This window comes from Microcebus murinus, chromosome 24, assembly GCF_040939455.1.
Source record: "Microcebus murinus isolate Inina chromosome 24, M.murinus_Inina_mat1.0, whole genome shotgun sequence".
NCBI classification, from domain to species: domain Eukaryota; kingdom Metazoa; phylum Chordata; class Mammalia; order Primates; family Cheirogaleidae; genus Microcebus; species Microcebus murinus.
This window is the reverse complement of record NC_134127.1, coordinates 14,719,709-14,740,597: the sequence shown is the minus strand read 5'-3', so window position 1 is coordinate 14,740,597 and position 20,889 is coordinate 14,719,709. Positions and strand designations below refer to the sequence as shown.

The 20,889-nt window shown below is 33.5% G+C and overlaps 1 protein-coding gene across 2 annotated transcripts in view; it reads right to left on the bottom strand.

Moving 5' to 3' along the window:
• Nucleotides 1-1,296: 1,296 nt before the first annotated feature.
• TUSC3 (tumor suppressor candidate 3) overlaps nt 1,297-20,889 on the bottom strand; it is a 148,597-nt gene continuing 129,004 nt past the window's right edge. The window contains exons 8-10 of one of the 2 annotated variants that reach the window (XM_020282781.2): nt 18,586-18,660; nt 14,944-15,034; nt 1,297-2,891 (exon numbers count right to left, since the gene is read on the bottom strand). In XM_020282781.2, coding sequence (XP_020138370.1) covers nt 2,876-2,891; nt 14,944-15,034; nt 18,586-18,660 — 182 coding nt within the window. In that variant the 3' untranslated portion in view covers nt 1,297-2,875. Of the gene's footprint in view, nt 2,892-9,689; nt 9,757-14,943; nt 15,035-18,585; nt 18,661-20,889 lie in introns of those variants that run through there. The other variant, XM_075997329.1, reaches the window with a different exon arrangement.

Here is a 20,889-nt window from a genome sequence, read left to right as displayed (position 1 = left end):
GAGTTTGTGGTTACTGTGAGAAGCTAGGTTGATGCCACGGCACTCTAGCCCAGGCAACAGAGTGAGAGTGTCTCAAGAAAAAAGAAAAGTAGAAAATACCAATGGATATATTACTGGTCTGACCCAGTATAGCATTTGGTTGGAGTATAAAAAATACTTTGTTTTAATATTTTAAACCTAGATGAGACTGTGGACTCTGAGGAATATTAAGTCTCCAAGAGGCTATTCAAATATTTTGTCTCTAGATGGTCTAGCTGATGGTCTATGTTCGACCTGTTATCAGTTATTAATAAAACACGTTTAATGTCATTGGTTGAAAATAATGATGTGTTATGCCGTGTTTAGGATAACCACTCCCTTCATGTACCCTTAGGGGGGTTCTTGTAACAGCAAGGAAAAGAATATTATTCAAGCTCTGTGGTTACATTAAGATCTAATCTCCCCAAATCACCATGGCTGCTGAATTGTAATTGACAATGGATATTATTTAATGTGTAAAAGAAAATTACAGTAAGCACAAAAACACTGTTGGGCATACTCATGGGAATATCTAATGGAAGGAACAGTATGTTGAGCAGAATGCAGTAAGTTATTCATCAGATGTTATTATAAAATGAAACTCCTACAGATGAAATTTTGTTTGGATTTTTCTCTCCAACTTAGCAGAAAAGGTTTAAAATTCGAACAGAGGATTGTTAAACATAATTTTGTAAGAGTTTTCAAGACAGTGAATCTGATTGAAGAGTGACCCTGGAGGATAAAATCAGATACCAATTCTATTTAGCAAAGGTAAATATACTGTGTGTGTGATGTTGTACATACTATACTCTATAAGCAAACTATGTTTGAGCCACTCTTTGCAGTTTTGCCTATAGCATTTTACAGTCAATAATGAATTATGTTGAGGTAGTTTATTTCCTTCAAGTCACTTCCCTATGAACAAATGTCTATAGAGAAGCCCAAGCTTTTAAACTGAAATTATGAAAAAATATTTTTAATGATTGGACTTACTTTAAATGTTCAGAGGAAGTTAGAAAATATCACCTGGAAAACTAATATTGTACAGGAATAAAAGAACTCCTTATCTCAGAGTGTCTAAAAATGACCTTATCATGAGTAAGCATTATTAATTTTATAAAGAGCTCATTTAATCAACTGCATATTAAGTAGAGGACAATTTTGAGGTTTAAGGTAACAAACAAAAGTAATCATAATGTTTATTTGTTTTAAAATTTGGCCTCAACCTCCATTTGTAATCTCTTAAGTTCTGAATAAACTTCAGCGAATGTAAAAAATATGCAGTGGATTAAAAATTACAGGTCAAGTGCCCCCTAAGGATAGGCATTGAACAAATGATTATGTTCACCTATTGCTTTACCATAAATGCCATTCCAATACTAAGTTTATTAATCTATGAACAGGAACTAGGGAAATTAATGTTACTTTTAATAATAGATTTTGGAGTATGTGATCACCTTAATATAGATCTAATTTATAATGTAATTCTCACTGAAATTATCATGTTTTGAAAAGATAGCTTTCAGCCTACTAGCATACATATTTCCCTGGGATATAACTTGATATAAAAGCTCACCAGGGCATGTTCTTCATTGAAATTCATAGGTACAAAATAAGTAAACTCAGTGAATGTACACCCGGTTCTCTTTTGAGACTATGTAGCTGAAACTTCCAATGAACAAAATGCTCCATGGTTGAATAATCAGATCTTAATGATAATTAGATAATGTGCCTTAAAAAAGAGAAAATAAATATTTATTGAACTGACTAAAGAATCCCTTTGTTAAATTCATCTTTAGGTAGTTCTACCAAATATAAAATTTCAGGTTTAAGAGTATGAAAGCCTGGATATGAGTTTTATTTTTTATTGTTTTTAGCTTTCAACTTCCATTACTTTTACAAACCAGAAAAAATTTACATTTCCTGTCTAATTCACAAAGATGGTGTGAGGAATAAATATGCGAAAGTGCCTTATAAACTAAAATAGGATACAAACATAATGTTTAAACTCCCTATATTTGGTTTCCAAGAAAGCTTCATTGATTGATTTAGTCATCCAAGGATAACTACTAACCTTTTATCTGGGTTCAGAGAATGAGCCATTGAGGCATAAAACACAAAAGGAAAGTGGCCATAGTGGCCACTTAGGCTTGCTCTTTTAAGTCTGGATTCCTGGATGACACTTCTAAAGTTAGAGAAATATTAATTCCTAGTTGTAGTGTGCTGTTTCCATTGCCTGATTTCTGTGAGGCATGTTGACTTAGTGAATAAGTTTGCTTTGGATTTAGATCTCAGGAAGAAGCTCCTATTCCTAGGTTGGGCATCTAAATTGTGTGTATCATTCATCCAGCTCCCTGTCCCGTACTCCTTTATTTAGTTATGATTAATAAGAACAAAACACCATTTGTAACAGCGCACGTCCTTTATAACAAACTGCAATAAGTATAGTTTTCAGTACATGACATATTTTCATGCATATGCTTTATCCCAGTATAACACTAAGCATTCTTTAACATACGTTTCATAGGTTTCTTTTACTAACACTGTTTTCCTTTACTAATGAGTGAACAGTTCTAAAACATGAATTCATAATTACAATGTCATTTATTTCAATCTTGTGACATACATTGAATCATATAGGCTTGAAAAACACTTCAATATTTCCTTTGTAGATACTAAATGTTACCATCATTTCTATAAATTAAATTTACTAGGAAAACCCACACTAAAAAAAAAGTATACAAAGAATAAGCTAGCAATCACAATCAGCAAAGTAATGAACTTAAGAATTCAAAATAATGTCAGGAACAGTTTATCTTCATGGTAAACATTCACTTTATGCAAATCCCACTTGGCTTCATTTAATTAAAAAGCTGAAAAAGAAAGAAAATTACATGCTGAATGTAAGGAAAACATAAGATGCTTTTTATTCCATTTTAAATTAACTCAACTAATTGTAATGTTTATATCAGGGAGTTTAAAAAAATTAGTTCCTGTAATCGGGTTAGGGGGAGAAATAGGGTCAGGGGTGAGACAATATGCTGGTAACTTGAATTTGTGGTTGTTTAAATTTACATAAACACCTCTCTTTTTGTTGGGGCAAAGCTGGGCAGAGCACTAGTTAAATCAGCATTTAAAATGGTAATGTAGGGGAAATAAAGGGAATGAGTTGAAACAAGTATTTGAAGTGGGTCATTTGCCCTAAAGAAAATATTATTTTATCATCATTGAATCTATAATTCATTCACATACATAAAAATAATTATTAAAATACTGTGTCTTTTAATATAATTTACAATTTGAACAACCAAAAAGAATATACCCATAAATCATCATAAGATTCTGATGAAACATCAGGACAAACTGGTACATGGAAAAGTGAAAGATAAAGTAAAAGGTAACTGTTGCATTTTTGTAAACTTCCCTAAGGAATGGTTTAATTTATAAACAGAAACTCAGTTTTGCCGGGCGCGGTGGCTCACGCCTGTAATCCTAGCTCTTGGGAGGCTGAGGCGGGCGGATTGCTCAAGGTCAGGAGTTCAAAACCAGCCTGAGCAAGAGCGAGACCCTGTCTCTACTATAAATACAAAGAAATTAATTGGCCAACTGATATATATATATAAAAAAAAAAAAAATTAGCCGGGCATGGTGGCGCATGCCTGTAGTCCCAGCTACTGGGGAGGCTGAGGCAGAAGGATCGCTAGAGCCCAGGAGTTTGAGGTTGCTGTGAGCTAGGCTGACGCCACAGCACTCACTCTAGCCTGGGCAACAAAGCCAGACTCTGTCTCAAAAAAAAAAACAAAAAAAAAACCTCAGTTTTGTGAAATAATTTAAATAACAATTAGTCAATCTTTGGTATTTGTACCTTTCTGCTAATATGTGGCATGTTCTTTTTTAAATGTTGACACCATAAAACAACTTTGTAAGACAGTCAACAACAAACCAATTTTTAAATATTAAAGCAAAAATGATATTAATGGTTACTATAGTTGAAAAACTATGTAGTTGGAAGGAGTGTTCAAACTAGCAAGTTTAATAATAGTTAGAGGTATAGAATATAATATCCTACACAACTTTGCTTTCTATTTCTGAACCTCGGTTTCCTCATTAGTGAAAAGAAGAGTTATTTTCATGATCTCCAAAGTTCTTTCCAGTGCTAATGTTTTATAATTCTGGTGATACTATGTACTAAAAGTAAATATATATTTTAAAATACATAACATTTTCTCAGAAAACATTATATAAAACATATTTTACATACTATCCATTCAAATGTACATAGTAATTCCAGTTTCCATTGCAATACTATGTGTATCTGTTTCTGAGGAATTGTTAAATGGAAAGATAGCATCCTAGTATCACCACAATTTCTATCAGACATTGCTTGTAGTTTTCCACGTAAGATACGACTGACAGTTACAAGGGTAACTATCTCCATGAGGAAGAATGTCAGCAGGAAACCTCATGGGAGCCTTAAGCTGTAGTTGCTGTTCAATATACATAATGCTTAAAAACACTGCTAGCAAAGCAGACAGATGTGTCACTTGCAGATGAAGTCTCTGGTTTTTTCTGTCCACAATTATAAGCTTGCCCTGAAGGTGGAGCTAAATGAAGAATGAGGGTTAATGAAAAACGAAACCTTGATCATAAAATATTTAAAAATGTAATTAGAGCTGAAAAAATTCAAACTCGAAACTGAGGCTTTGTAGGGATTTTTGGTTTGTTTAAAGGACTGATTTAAAAATTTCAAGCTATGGAACCCTAAAGATAACCTTTTATTGCTAAAGATGTTACTATTATAAATGTAAAAATAGTAATATGACCCTTTATGACAGTTTTATACTTCTAAGAAACTTTTTAGAGCTGGAAAAGTTAAAAAGGTTCTATAATTCCATGTTGTTACATTCACAGAGCAAAAGGATCTGTGTGACTACTTTCTGAAAAACAGATTAAGAATCCTTTGCTATTTGTTCACTCTAGAGTTTTCCAAACAGAAATACTTAGTAATTATTTTAAAAACTTGTTATAACAAATATTTAATCTTGAACTGATCAGTCTTTTGTCCTACAGTAAAAGATAAATCTAACGAGTACTTCCTATTCTTTTATACTCAAACCTTTCCAGTAAAAAAGGAACTATAAAGAAGTTCTTATAAGAATTTGTTCAAGACACTGGAAAGACTAGAAGCACAAAAATGTCAAAAGTGTTTTCTTAGTTAAAATGTTTCCTAAAAAAGGATGAACTGTTATTCCGTATATAATCATTCAGTATTTCATATTTGACTTTTATTTTCATTATATAAATATTAAATGTCTGAGGTATGTTCCAACATGAATGTTATATATTGATATTAACACTCAAGGGATTAGTCTCTCACTTCTATCTATCAATGTCTGACATGTATAACAGAATAACTAGGTTTTTGTAGCTTTGTGGTTCCAACAGTGCTTGGGTATTATTTTTCTAATGCTTATCACAAAAGTATATAAAAATGGTTTTGTATCATACTTAAACTGTCAAGAATAGTAAAAACAACATAGTCTTCTTATTTGTGTTTTTTAGTGTTGCAGTGTATTTCCTGAGATAGCAAGGATCTGCCTTGGACAAAACCATCAACTTTTGTCTGGACTACACTCTGTCATGAATGAATCTCACTGTAGTTAGCAGTAGTCTGCATGTGCAACACATTAATTAACTACCCTGGCTGGGGTATTCTGAGGTGAATACACGCATGGTCGACTGTAACTCTGGTAGCAACATAAGGTGGAAGCTAGCTGGCAAGAGCAGGCAATTGTACATGAGGGTAGATAGCAGTCCAGGACCAGCACAAGTATGTTCCCAACGCTCCTTTTCCCCTAGCCTAAGGGACACAACTATTCCCTTCTAGTCTGTACAACTTGATTGTTGTTTAAAGTATAGCATAGATGCAAAGAGACACTGTATAAAAAGAAGGGATGGGTAAAATCTCAAACCATTTCTCTCTTTAAGGCTGGCTCCCCTCATTACTCCCTCAAATTGGCAAATATGTGGAACTTAGATAAAAATGCTGTCCTTGACTTGCTCAGAAATGATATTCCAAAAGATCATTAGCAAGTTTATGATTGGAAATGCAAAATATAAGGTATTCTAGAAAAACATGATTCAACTTTCTCAAATTCAGACCCACAAAAGGTCAGTTTCAATCAGCAGTCAACAAAGAATTACTGACCATGTATTACATACAAGAATATTGTGTATAGATGGGGTTGCAGGAAATACAATGTCAAAGTCATGGTCCCTATTTTTTATCTACAGGAGAGAAAGCTCCGGTACAACTAAGTATAACATGGTGACACATACGGTTTAATGGTGATTCAAATTATTACAGAAATTCACAAACAAATGAAGTAACACTCTGAGAATAAGTAAAATGAAGAGATAGCAGACTAAAGGAGCTACATGAGGAAAGGTGCCAAGTATGAAAATACGTTCAGTGCTGTGTTCAGTATGCATAAACCAGGAATTGGCATACTTGCTATAAGTGAGAGGTAAATATTTAAAACTTTGTGGGCCATAGGTCTTTGCTGAAACTCTAAACTGCTGTAATGCAGAGGGAGCCATAGACATTGAAATTTACATTTCATGTGATTATCACATGTCACAAAATATTACACTTTGTTTTATTCAATAATTTAAAACCATAAAAAAGAGTACTAATCTGTGGGGCATGCCAAAATAGGCAGCAATTCCTAAATCCTGTATGAAACCACAGGGTACACTGAAGGCTATACCATGAGAAAGGATAGATTGAATGAAATTTAAAATACCTTTTTGTGGTGATTCATATGATGATATTATATACCCAGTAAAATCACATGTATTTTAGAAGAATAGTTAATGGCATTGAAATATGCTCAGGACCTATGAACCAAAAGCAGCTTACAAAATACGTATTCTATAATCCTTGTCTAGTTTTAAAATATTTGCAATCTAAACTGCTGACATTTGATAACCTGGGTGTTGGGATTATGAAGACAGTTTATTCATTGTCCTTGCCTATATCTCCTACAATGAACATATATTAACGCATATACTCTTGGTGTTAGCTATCAATGGACTTTGACGGAGAAGCAACATTATCAGTGCACATCGTGAAATAATTCTGGTATTACCCTAGAATAAGTGATGGATTATGGAAGATAATCACTAGATGTTGGGAGATAAATTAGGAGGCTAGATAATAGTCTAAACAGGATACAGTGTACTTAAAACTACTGTGGGAACACAAAAGTGATAGACAAAACCCAAATTAACAAAATAGAGGACGAGGACGTGGGATGAGCGCAAAATAACTGCAAGATTTCTATCCTGAAAGACTGAGAGTGGCAGTGTCTTAGGGAAAATGGGCAGAAGGGGTAAACAGGTTTGAAAGCAGAGATGACACAGCTTTTAGACATGAGAGGGTGAGGTGTTAATGTGGGATTCAGGTCTAGTTCTGGATAATCAGGACAAAGGTCAGGATTTCCTATGTATATTTGGGATTGAGAAGTAATCTAAAAGAAAAAAGGAAAGCAAAAGTGTCATGTTATCAAATCCAGGTGTAAAGTTTCAAAGGGGGGCTTGTCCGGTAAAAGGCTAGAAAGGTCACACGAAGAAAAAAATCTGGATTTGGTCACTGGGGACCAGGGATCTATTAAAATCACATTTGTTCCTTTCCTGGGAAATACCTGACCAGGAACCAAACAGTGGTTTGCTGTTCATTTTCAGTTTTTACTTTTCGTGCATTATTCCATCTGTTCCTAGTGTTTTGAAAAACTGGAATGTACACAGTGTTCTTGAATGAATGTATTCTGTCCCATTGGGAGTTGGTGAAATTCTCTGAGATCTTCAGCTGGACAGAATTTTCTTATGCACTGCTTTCATTACCTGTTTTCAAACTAAGGAAAGGAGGAGACCTTAATGGTGCTCTCTCTCTCAGAAATCACTTATGTAGCTAAGGGGAAGCTGCTCAGGTTCCATTTTGGTATCCAAAAAAAGTGCAGGATAAAAGAAAGGTTTGTCGTCTTCTTCACTAAACAGATAGGTCACTGAATGAATTTTCATGCCTATGCCATTGGCCTTGTGATGAATGCAACTCACTGATTCCTATAATTTTGTTTAACCTTTGCTATACCTTCCTAAGTGTTCTGTGGAAATGCTAGAAAGAAGTACAGCACTGGTAACTCAGTGTTTGCTTCTGTGACCTTGGCAACCTGTATCAAAAGGCTTCTAAACTCTGATGTGCACAAATTGGGGTGCTGATATCTGTTTCATAGGGTTGTTATGAAGATTACATGAGACACTATTTGTAAAGTGCTTAACAAAATTTTGAGCATTCAATGCATAGAAACTAATATTCTTTTATTGCTAAGTCTTTGTCCTTCCAAATTTAAGAGTCCCATCTGAGGGTTTGGTGGTGTTTTTGTTGTGGTGGTTGGTTTTGTTTTTGCTGTCTGTGCACAATTGGGTACATGACAGCCCTTGCACATGCACCATGTTCCTCATACAGTCGTCTGCGTTCCGGGAATATACAGACTGGTGTGGATGCATGTGCCAAGGGAGGCACCGTTTGCCTGTGCAGTTGAGTGGGTGTGTGTACGTGTATCTGTGTGTTTATAAAAACACTGTTTCCTTAGAAGACTTCATCGTCAATGAACTAATTCAAAAGTCATTTTCTCTTATCATGGTATCAACCAAGGTTCGTGAGTGGGAAGGTATTAAAGATTAATTGGTCAAAGGCGGAAAAAAAGTGTAGTATGGATGTTAGCCCTCTTTAAGTAAAAGTTCTGGAGCTCTCTTCTGTGTAACAGATTACTGAATCCAGAAAAGTCTTTAAGTCCTAAAGAAATTTAGGCCTTTATGAAGAGTAGGAAAAGAAAACAATACTTGGGAATGGAAACCTTTCTATATCTACAATCTCACAAGGTAATAGCTGTGGAATATACCAGTGCTAAGGCCAGTTCTCTCCACCGTCTGCACAGAGAGACACACTTAGTTGCATATGTGGATGATATGACTAAGTCATGCCCAGAAATATGGATACGAGGTCTGGGAGAAAAGAACAATGAAGCTAGTATGTGAGGTAAGGGATAGATGAAAAACAAAGAATTCTTTGGGGCCATAGAAGCGTTCTACTCCTTTGCTGCTTTCAGTGGGTTGCCAAATGGTGTGATGGAAATAACACTCTCGGGCTATCTTTAATGTGTATGTTGTCTTAGACTCTATGTTCCTTTGGAATTTTCTATAAGAAATTACTTTTGATTTATGTAAAATTTCCTGGTATCTTTCTGAAACTTTCAAATGTTAACTTACCAAAACTATTTTTTAAATCAACAGTTTGGAAGACTTATATTGTTTCATTAAAGTTTATATTAATATTCAAGGGATTGAATATATTTTTCCTAGGCAAAATTAAATATATTTCTGTTGATTGTTTTGTTTTGGCTTTTCTTCCCTAAACAAACCAAGGAATTATACTATGAACATACCTGTGCCCTCCAGATAAAAAAATGATACCTATGTGTGTCAAATGGTTAACTCAAAGTCGTCTTACAATTAGCAAAGCAGTTTACTGTAATCTGTTTTACTTATAAAATAGTATCTTTATTTGAAAGATGAGGGAAACTGAGGCTCAGAGAAGATTAAAAGACTTGCCTGAGGTTATAGAGTTTTTAAGTGCCATGGGTCCAAATCACATCTTCTCACTCAAAGTCCAGATCACTTTCCAATACACCACAATGAAATACAACAATATGGAAGAAATAATCCTTAAGATTTGATTTCCATTTGTACAATATTATTACAAGATTTAGCACTACATTCTTTATGTAGATAAAGACAGGGAATCGACAATGGCGCCTTTCTAGCACGCCAGCTTTTCTCTGAATCATCTGTAAATTTTGGACCCCCGTACTAGCAAGTCTTCAAAGCTGGGATTCAGCATGAGAAAGGCAACACCAGTGACAATCTTGCCAATGGTATGTATTGTAGGCTGATCACCACATTATTTGTACAGCTTGTTTTTATTTTCCCTCTAGGTAAAAGATGAACATCTAAGGGGTACAAGTAAATGTGATATTGCTATACACTGTATACAATAAATGTTTTTGCTTTGCTTGTCTATCAAACGTTTCTCAAAATGTATATAATGCCTTTCATTTCTACCTGTTATTGGATACTTTTCCTTATTGAATGCCATTCCATTTTCTTCATAATCTCTCAAAATCCAAAAACAGCATGAACTCTAAGTTTTACATAAGACAATGGAAGGCACTTTGTGTCCATTGTAAGCTTAATTGATATATATTCTGTTTACTTGACACCAGCCAGTTCAATCTGGAGTTGCAGTAGTTAATGCCAGAGGGTGTCATTCGACGTAAATTGCATCTTTTAGAGTTGTGCAATGTGGCACACCAGTACTCTTCACTTCCTTATATTTCTATTTTAATGGTGCCTTTAATGAAAGTAGATAAGGAATAAAGTTTGAATAAATAGATTCATTTAATAAGTATATGATGAGCACCTACTATATGCATAGCACTTTGGAGATATAAAAAAGGTATTTGTCATGGACCCAAATACCTAACAATCTTCCAGCAGGAAAAGGACTGAAACAGCAGATGTGTATGAATACTTAATGAAAAATGTAACAAAGTAAAGTACCACTGAATAATCAAGGGCAATAATGGCTAGTACAGGTGAAAGAGGTAGGTGAAGTGTTTTTGAGAGGCCACGACATTTCAGGGATCATATATTTTATACCCATAAAAATCTGAGATTTATTGTATTATACCAAGTTTGCAGAAACAGTCTTATTATTTCTGTATGTTTTGAAAATATAGACACTTGTAACAACTGAGTCTTGTTCCAACCCCATAAAAACATTATTTTGGAGGTGAAGAAAAATAAGACTCCGAAGTGACTAACTCCCAAATGTACAAAATTGAACTCAGGTCTTCTGTAATACTTCTAATTGTTATTTTTCCATACAACCTCTCTCAGAATAATCTTCTGAATAGATGGGAATCAAAGTGTTAAAATGAGACATTTTCCGTTAATTTTATGTTATAAAACAGATTTGATGTGCCATAGATGTCTTCTAAACAAAATTTTTGCAAGTAAAGAGTGCCAGTAGAAAATACTGAGAAGGTAATTACCCGTAAGTAAAGTCTATCATATATCCCTACTAGCACATTGCTTTTATTAGAAAATGGGGCAAGCACTAAAGTTTATTTAATATACAAAATTAATTCAGTGTTTCCACTGGAATAATACTTATTCTGAACTATGGCTCCGATGTTAATTAGGTCAAATTCATAATCCTAAAATTTTACTGGTAGTTTCAAGAGACTCAGGAACCATCTGTTTTTCACTGAACTGAATTATACAAATATAAAACAAAGCTCCTTAGAAAAAGTAGATTAAATATAAATGAGTTTAAAATATTTATCAGAATTAATGATGATAATTAGCACCAAACATTTATTGAGTAATACTATGTATCGGGCAATTTGCTAAGTGATGCTGGGAGAATGATTTACATGCATTCTCTCATGTACTCTTTACAATAGTTAAATAAGGTCTGACAAATCATCTCTATTTACAAATGAGAAAACCTAGGTTTAGAAAAGTTAAGTAACTTGCCTTAGGTGACACATCTAGTTATAAGCAGACTTGGGATTCCTATCAGGGAAGTTTGCTTATTAAAACTTAAAAGAAGGCAGGGTGTGGTGGCTCATGCCAGTAATCCTAACACTATGAGAGGCCAAGGTGGGAGGATCGCTGGAAGTCAGGAGTTTGAGACCAGCCTGAGTAAAAGCGAGACCCGTCTCTACTAAAAATAGAAATTATCTCGAGAACTAAAAAAAAAAAAAACCTCAAAGAAAATAACAGAAAATTCAGTGGTGGTATTAAACAGATTCCTACCATAGAACATACCACTGAGACTAAAATTTGGGGAAGATTAAAGAGTTAGAAAATTTTCCAATAGATTTTAGAAGGTACATATATCATATATACCAAAGAAAAGAGCAATTTTAAATTACTGAGAAAATATGAAGGGCATATATATGTTTAAGTTTTTATGAGGCTTTAAACAATATTCAGTTGCGGGTATAATTCTGTGTACAATTATGAATATAGTTCTGTACGTTAGTGGTACACAAGTTACAATTCACAGAAATTCAACAGGAAGATGTAGAGGCTTAATACCCCAAAAAGTACTTTAGGGGTAGGCTTTAGGTTCCAATACCAATTTTTTAAAAGTAGCACATGGTATTATGTTGAAATATGCTCTTTCACTAAATATCTCAAGAGTTTCATCCAAAGTACAGGTATTATTTAAAGTAGATAGAAGTAAAAGGTAGGTTTCCTCGAGAGCTACTAAACTAAGAGCTAAGAAAAATGCACATCTGTCCTTGCAATCTTTTTAAATACCTTGTTAAAATCGGGGAAGTCAAGGATGCAGCTTTGATGAACTATTTTTCTCCCCCTGTAAGCCTACTTAAATGTATTTCTGTCACTACTGGTTTAGCTGTTGGTCCCTAGGGTTTACGATTCACTATTTATAGGGGCTAATAATTTTTGAAAATGGACATCTAGACATGTCTTTTCAGAAGTACTCAAGGCCAGGAAATACCTTCTGGAGTATGATTTGTGGGTTTTCCGATGGTTTCCTGCATCACATTCTCTACAAACTGCCTTTATCTGATCAACTCTTAAAATGAAGTAATATAATGCTGCTGCCCCTGGGAATACAAAATATTCCTTAACCATGTAGTGCTATGTTCATAATTGACCAAGCTTCTCCCACAGGATGGGGGGGAAGTATCTCACCTGTCTCCATCTTTCATTTATTCTCTCTTCCTTTTACCATCTCCTTTCTCCAGTGAACTAATTGAATAGATATTTTTTTCCATGTACTGATAGGTTTTTAGATTTAGCTCAGGATTTGTCCAACTCTCTACTTTGTTCTTGATGTTTATCATCTTATTACCAGAATCATTCACAAGAAGAGTTGATAAAATTTCTGAGGAAGTTAGAAGGAAAATGATATAATGGACTAAAATAAAACCCAAGGCCATGCAGACCATTACTAAGGTAATTTTAGTATATATACAAGTTGGTAACTTTTTTTGTTCATGTTTCCCTTACAGTATTTGGTTGTTTCATATGGATACTATAAATGTTATGAAGGGAAATCTATGAATACTGTACAGATTTCTGGAAGCCTGGTGAATAATTCACCATAGAAATGGAAGAATGTAGGAAAACAGCTAAATGAAAATTCTCAAAAGGGCCGAAGAGAAATATTGGAAGACTTTAATGTGATATGGGAAGAGATAATTAGAGTAATTATTTAAATTGGACAATGGAATAGCTGGATAATTAAGTCATGCAATTCAGATATGATAGAAAGAAATAATAAAAACATCGGTTTGACTATTAACTAAATCTCTCATCTCTGAGAACGAAATCACAGACTCCATACCCTTCCCAGTAGCAACAGAGAAAATAAAATACCTAGGCATATATTTAACTAAGGAGGTAAAAGGACCTCTACAGGGAAAACTAAGAAACACTGAGGAAGGAAACAGCCAAGGATATAAATAGGTGCAAAACCATACCATGCTCATGGGTGGCCAGAATCGACATTGTTACAAGGTCGATACTACACAAAGTGATCTGCAAATTCAACGTAATCCCCATTATAACATCATTTTTTGCAGATCTAGAAAAAATCATTCTATGCTTCCTATGGAACGAGAGAAGACCCCATATAGCAAAAGCCATCTTAAGCAAAAAGAACTGGAGACATCAAGTTACCAGAGTACTGGCACAAGAACATAGATCAATGGAACAGAACTGAATCTTTGACAAAGCTGACAAAAACATACAATGGGGAAAAGAATCCCTATTCAATAAATGGTGCTGGAAAAATGGGATAGCCACATGAAGACAAACAGGTTTAAACCTGAGTTGATTTTTGTGAGAGGTATGGATGCTAAGACATGAAACTATCATAATTCTAGAAGAACATGTTAGAAAAATTCTTACAGACATTGGCTTAGGCAAAGAATTTATGGAAAAGATCCCAAAGGCAATCACAGCAACAATACAAATAAATATATGGGACCTGAAAAAACTAAAAAGCTTCTGCACAGCCAATCAAACAGACAACCTACACAACAGGAGAAAATATTTGCATGTTACATCATTGATGAAAGGCTGATAGTTATCTATATACAACTCAGGAAAAGCAGTAAGAAAAAAATCAACCCCATCAAAAAGGAAATATAGGACTTTTCACTCTTTCATTAGAGAAAGAAAATGAAGTAATTATTTCTTTAATACAACCTAAGAGAAGTAAGTTTAGGAAGTAAACATGTCTGATTATTAAATCTAACAACTATAGCACATCCACTGTAGGGTGCTTCAGTGAAAGTGTAGATTTGGTAATGTCTCAGAATAAATTTTCAACATCTTTCCATCTCCAGTTATGACAATATATTGGTGAAAATCTTATAAGATACTCATGACGACATCTAGTGATCATTTTATGTTGAAAATGAAAATTTTACAGAATTCAAAAGAAAATGACCAGATTATTATGAGAAAACTATTTTGTAAATCAAATCACGATGATTAGACAAAGAGAACAAGAAATTTTGATGAAGTCCATAAAGTTTAAAACTCAAATATATATATATTACATATTCTATAAAATGAAATGATACCTTGATGCCGTATATCTCCTTTGTATAAGTCCACTATGCTAGACACATGGCAGGTGCTCAAAACTTGTTTGAGTGAATTTAAAAACACAGCAAATCGAGTTAGGTACCTTATACATTATAACCTCTGAAATTCCATTTACTCTAAACATTCACATTAGTATAAAGATATTACCTGTAAGGATAGCCATGGTACTTGGAACGAAATATTGAAAGTAGAAAACTGAAGAAAAATACCACCAGGCCTAATCCCACTAGGCAAATTACTAGAACGAAACAGAAAATACCATTAGTGTCTAGAAACATGCAAATGACAACCCAAATGTTTATATTTTTAACATGCAGTCAGTTACAGTATATGTACATTTAGGAGTTCAAGGCAGATACAGGGCCAATAAACCAGATAATCCACAATACAGTATATTCATTATTTTCCATTCTTAATGAAAATATACTATTTAGGGTATGAAAACAACAAAATGGATGATCTAAGTGCTCTGGTGGCTTTCCTCTCTTATAGAGCTCCTACAAGTACTAAAATGCCCCAGAAGGATCAAAACAAAATATGTGATAAACCACAACCTAGATTATCAGACCCTGTACTACAAAGAGTTGGCTATATTAGCAGGGACACTGGCATTATCAGGATGTAAATATGTTATTTTCAGATGCCATCAGTATTTCACAAATATAATTTTAGGTTATTGCCTCAATGAAAGCATATTACTTAGAAATAGTTGATCCCAGTGTACAGAAGGGCTAGGAATGAAAGCTTGGAGGATAAGAGAACGGTCTGAGCCAAGCAGGAGAAAACTCCCAATAGCAGGTAAAAGTGTCAAGGTGGTGGCGGTGGTTTACAAAGAAATAGAAGGCATGCATTATAGTAGAATATACAGTGGTCTACATTTTCAATATTGCTCTGTCCCAGAAAGTTATATTGGAAAAATTATTTTTTTCGGCCGGGCTCGGTGGCTCACGCCTGTAATCCTAGCTCTCTGGGAGGCCGAGGCGGGCGGATTGCTCGAGGTCAGGAGTTCGAAACCAGCCTGAGCAAGAGCGAGACCCCGTCTCTACTATAAATAGAAAGAAATTAATTGGCCAACTGATATATATATAAAAAATTAGCCGGGCATGGTGGCGCATGCCTGTAGTCCCAGCTACTTGGGAGGCTGAGGCAGCAGGATTGCTTGAGCCCAGGAGATTGAGGTTGCTGTGAGCCAGGCGGACGCCACGGCACTCACTCTAGCCTAGGCAACAAAGTGAGACACTGTCTCAAAAAAAAAAAAAAAAAAATTATTTTTTTCATTTCCTTTTTATTATGATTGTAAATATTTTACTCTAAAGCAGGTGAGTAATAAAGTATGTATTTTGGTTATTTAATTAAACATGATTTATTGCTATTAAAATAATCCTACATGTGCTTATAAAATTTAAATGCTTTTAAAATCTGAGCCAATTAAATGTAGATATGTTCAATACATTTAAATAAATTTTCTTTATGTTCTATAAATTAGTAGACATTAGTGTTATTTCTTGATAAGAAATGCCTAAACATCTTTCAGGAATAAAAGGTTTGCACAGTATTTACATTTTCATTAGTTTTGAGCAATTCTAAAAAAAAGATTAAAATAACTAAAGCAGAACAACACAAGGAAGACCAAACAGATCTTTATGCTTATATAATAAAGTATGATTTAGAAAATACTTTTCTAGCATATAAATGAAACCAGGTTACTTATAATCATGGAAATCAGGGAACAGATAAGGTATGATGGCATTGTCAAAATATGGTCTACAAATCTGCAGACCACTTCATTAGGCTCTGCAGAAATATCATTCTGTAAGTTTTGAGTATTGAAAGAAAATACCCCAAAATGATTTCCAAATATCACAGAATGAAAAAGATCTTTAAAAAAAATGATGGAATATCTGATTATGACACACACCAGGCCCTAGATATAGCATGTTAACAACTTTATTAAACCTAGAATAAAGTACACAATGATTTATTTTATACTTTGCTAAATCTGGCATTTTATCAAACACTTTTTCCTTTCCCTTTTAATTCCCTTTGCTGCTTTTAGTAGCCTCTCTAGATTGTGTTCAATAGGAAATGAGGCTCAAAATACATGATCAAGGATAAGAATATATTTACTTGATTCTATGCAGTGAAACAAAATAATTCTATTCAAGTACTTGTACATAGGGAAGGGAGAAGGAGTGTATGGGGTAAGGGGTTAGTAATTACTAAATGAACCATGGCTGCCCATATGAAAAGAAAATACCATAAGACAGAAGCATTCTGAAGTGAGCATTATTAATAATCATAATTGTATCACATCAGAATCAAAAGGGAGTAATTTTAACATGTATTTTCAAGGGATGTCTCCCTATCTCACACACGAATAAATGATGTGGGGTGGATGTTGAGTTATTATAGAAATATCTATTGAGTGGGAAGTTGGAAGTACTGATTTTATAAACTCAGGATCATCAATATGACATAAAATTCACCATGTATCTATTACCATTACTTACCTTACTGATAGGATATATAATTACATTAACATTATGTCCTCATAAACATGTCTCAATCCCAAGAACATCACATTCTTTCCTCAAAAGATATAAAATGATATTCAACAATGCTTATGTACACAAAGTAATGCACTCATTTCTTATGTAGTTTCTTTACAACCATGTATAGATATCACAGGAAAACAGGGTATTACAAAAATATTAAAACTGCATATTACACCCAAAACATTTCAACACCTAAGACTTCTAAATATTCAGAAATCACTATAATTCATTTATATACATGTCACACTAGCTAAGCATCCTATAAAATGAGTCTGGATTTTTATTTTATATGTCTTAGGAAATCATCAGTCTTTTTCAGATACTTATGCTCCTCATACATAAATTCTGGGTTTTAAAAAGTTGAGAAATGCAAAGTGTAATCAGAAAAATTTTAATTATAGGTTTGTAGAGGTACAATCATATAGGATAATAACTTGATATTAATTATAGAAAGGTCTGTGCCAGGAAACATTAATTCTAAGACCTTCTCTCCTTTCCTAACCTATGTTACCATGTATTCTCTTTTTGGTATCAAAATTTGTGACTTCAGAAAACTAAATTTTTTCTTATACAACTCTTTGAGAAGAATCATCCCACCAAAGGAAAGAACATAACTAACTTGCTTAAGAACACAATGTTGGAACTTGATGGAGTTGCTAATTTGGGCCTATTAACAGAAAAGGCAAAGCTCCTTGAAAAGATAGTTTCAGGAGATGCTCCCTTTCTTAAATGTTGATTAAAAAAAAAGTTGGAAGTAACTGGAAAGTAATATATACTTCAGAGTATAAAAGCTATGCAGAAACTTCTCCATCTAAGTCACGCTTTTAGTGCATACCTCATTCTTGTGGCACAGGGAACATATAATGTGCTAATAAAATCTCTTAAGACTCTGCCCACAAAATTTTCCATCCTTCTCTGGTGGCAGATATTACAATACAGACCATGGCTTCAGAAGGGAGGGATCAGAGTACCCCTAACAAGGAAATGATAGTTCTTTATATGCAATTCCTCAGAAAATCACCTAATCCCTTTTTGGAAGAAATATATTTTCAAGTATGTGCACACACATATCCTAGAAATAGAAAAAAGCAAACAAACAAACAAACAAACAAAAAACATCTTCCAAGCAGACCTGTTCTTCAAAAGTTTATGTTCATGAAGGGCCTTTATATATTTCCCATTTGATTTAAATGAATCTTCATATGAAAACAAAAATACCAACATAGAGACTTACTCCGTCTTTTTCCAACATCTCCTTTGGAAGTTGCTGCTTCATTTAGAAGAACCATCCCCATGGTTATAGCAGCATCTGCAGTAGTTGTCAAGGAGACCGTAGAAATAGATGCAAATAAAATCTATTTTTCTGGATCCGAACACAGCGTTTCAGAATGGTTACATTACAAATGCACACATAGATACGTACAATTGATTACATAACATAAAATCACTATTCTTTGTGTATACAAATATGCCTTCATTTTTAAAATTTATAAGCTAAAACTTTGTGAGATTTTAAAAGTCTCATTTTAAAAGCTCTTAAATTCCAGGACTTTCACAGTGCATATAAATTACATGGACTCTCCAAAACCAGTTATTACATTTTACACTATACATAAAGATATGTACTACTTATAGTCAAATTGACACATTTCATTGGAAATCACAGAAAATTATAGTGTATTCAGCATGGTTTCTTTTTTTCACAATGTGTTTGTGTATGCTGGTATGCATCATAGCTTTCTTTTCCTGACTACTAAATGTGTTGTTTTATAGATTATTTTGTTGAGTTAGAGAGATCTTTACTAAGGTCAGGCATCATATCAGTTGGAAATTTGGGGGCATCCACTTATAAGGATTACAAAAGAAAACAAGCATATAATAAAAAAAACAATGTAATGAATTTAGCAAGATCCTGAGCTAGTCAGTTGACATTTTAAGAATGAGAACAAAAAATTATTTCTGACTTAACATCTTGCCACAGGATATGTTCACGCCATTCTGAAAGATGCCCCAAATTAAGAAAATGATAGCTTTTTACCTTTATGAAAACATTCTTTGCCATGTTATTAAAACATTTTTGACACTGTCTACTGTTTTAGAACTCATTGATTCTAGAAATATATAAATTATGTATTCTGCCCAAATGACTAATGAATTTAAAAAATGAAGGGAAAAATAAAACAATTCTAGGCCAGAAATTCCTTAATTTGCTTAATTAATTTTATTATGCTTTACTTATATTCATTTCTACTACTATATGTATAGAAACAACATTAACTGTCCTATGCTATATGTCTCTAAACGCCTTCTACTCCTAACAGCAAAAGTTCAAAGGATAATATTGGACTATGTCTTAAACAATTAAGTTGGAGGAAGTCAGAGAAAATTCTGCAGAGTAAATATTTCCATGGTGACTGTTCTGATAACCATATTTTTGAACTTCTCATTATTAATAATGTGTTTTTATGACCATATAGTCCAACTTCTGGATAATAAATGCCTGTCTTGTTTAGTTAGGCATTTATGGTCACACTGACCTCTCTACAGAAATGGTTTTCAAACTATTTATTTTTATCATTGGGACCCCTTGTGGGAAAAAACTAAAAACAAAACTTTAGTTGGAAGCCAAAGAGAAAAAGCCCCCACCAGCCCTGTGTAATGCCAATGCCCTCCGCCATATATAACATAGTACCACTATTAAATTTTTAGAGATCTATGATATGCAGTTTGAAAACCACTGAAATTTAGATACTTACTTAATTCCTGGGTTTTACTTATGTAGCAACGGCCTGAAAAGGCTATCATAAGAGAATAACTGTTTTGTAGTCCAGTATGATAGTAAGTAGGCAGACTTTAAGGATTCATTATTCTTAAAAGCATTTTGCACAATCTACTCATATACATTGAGTCTACAGTCATAGGACATTACTAATAATAAAATGAAAGAAAAAATTAAAAACTTACATCACTAAAACTATATGTAGGGAATTTCTACTGCTAACTCAGTTTTTTGGAGCAGACAGATGTGACTGATGTGGATCTTTAACAAGAAGACATTAGATTTCCTCTATAATCTTTCTCTGCAAGATCCTTTTATATTCAAGTATAAATTTTAACCTATACATTTAAATATACAAATTTAATCTGATAATTCAGATAGAATTTAATTCTAGATTATTTTAACTGTGACAAAATATATTTTTATAAATATTCAAAGTATAAATATTTAAAAATGAATTTATGTACATATTAAAACAAATTCATTTTATGATTGCATATGCTAAGTAACTTCCTCAATTCCATTAATAAATTGTGGGGAAAATGGCACTATTTCTATTACTGGGGAAAACAAGGTTCACAAAATTAAATGCTTGACAATTTTAATGAGAGCAAAGCCATATATTATTCTCAGGGTCAAATCTTATATACACAAACACATTTACACAAATAGATGTATCTATTTATAAACACAAAAACATGATCTTGGAGAAAAGTATATTACTCAAAAGTATATTTCACTGGACATAAATTATGGCAA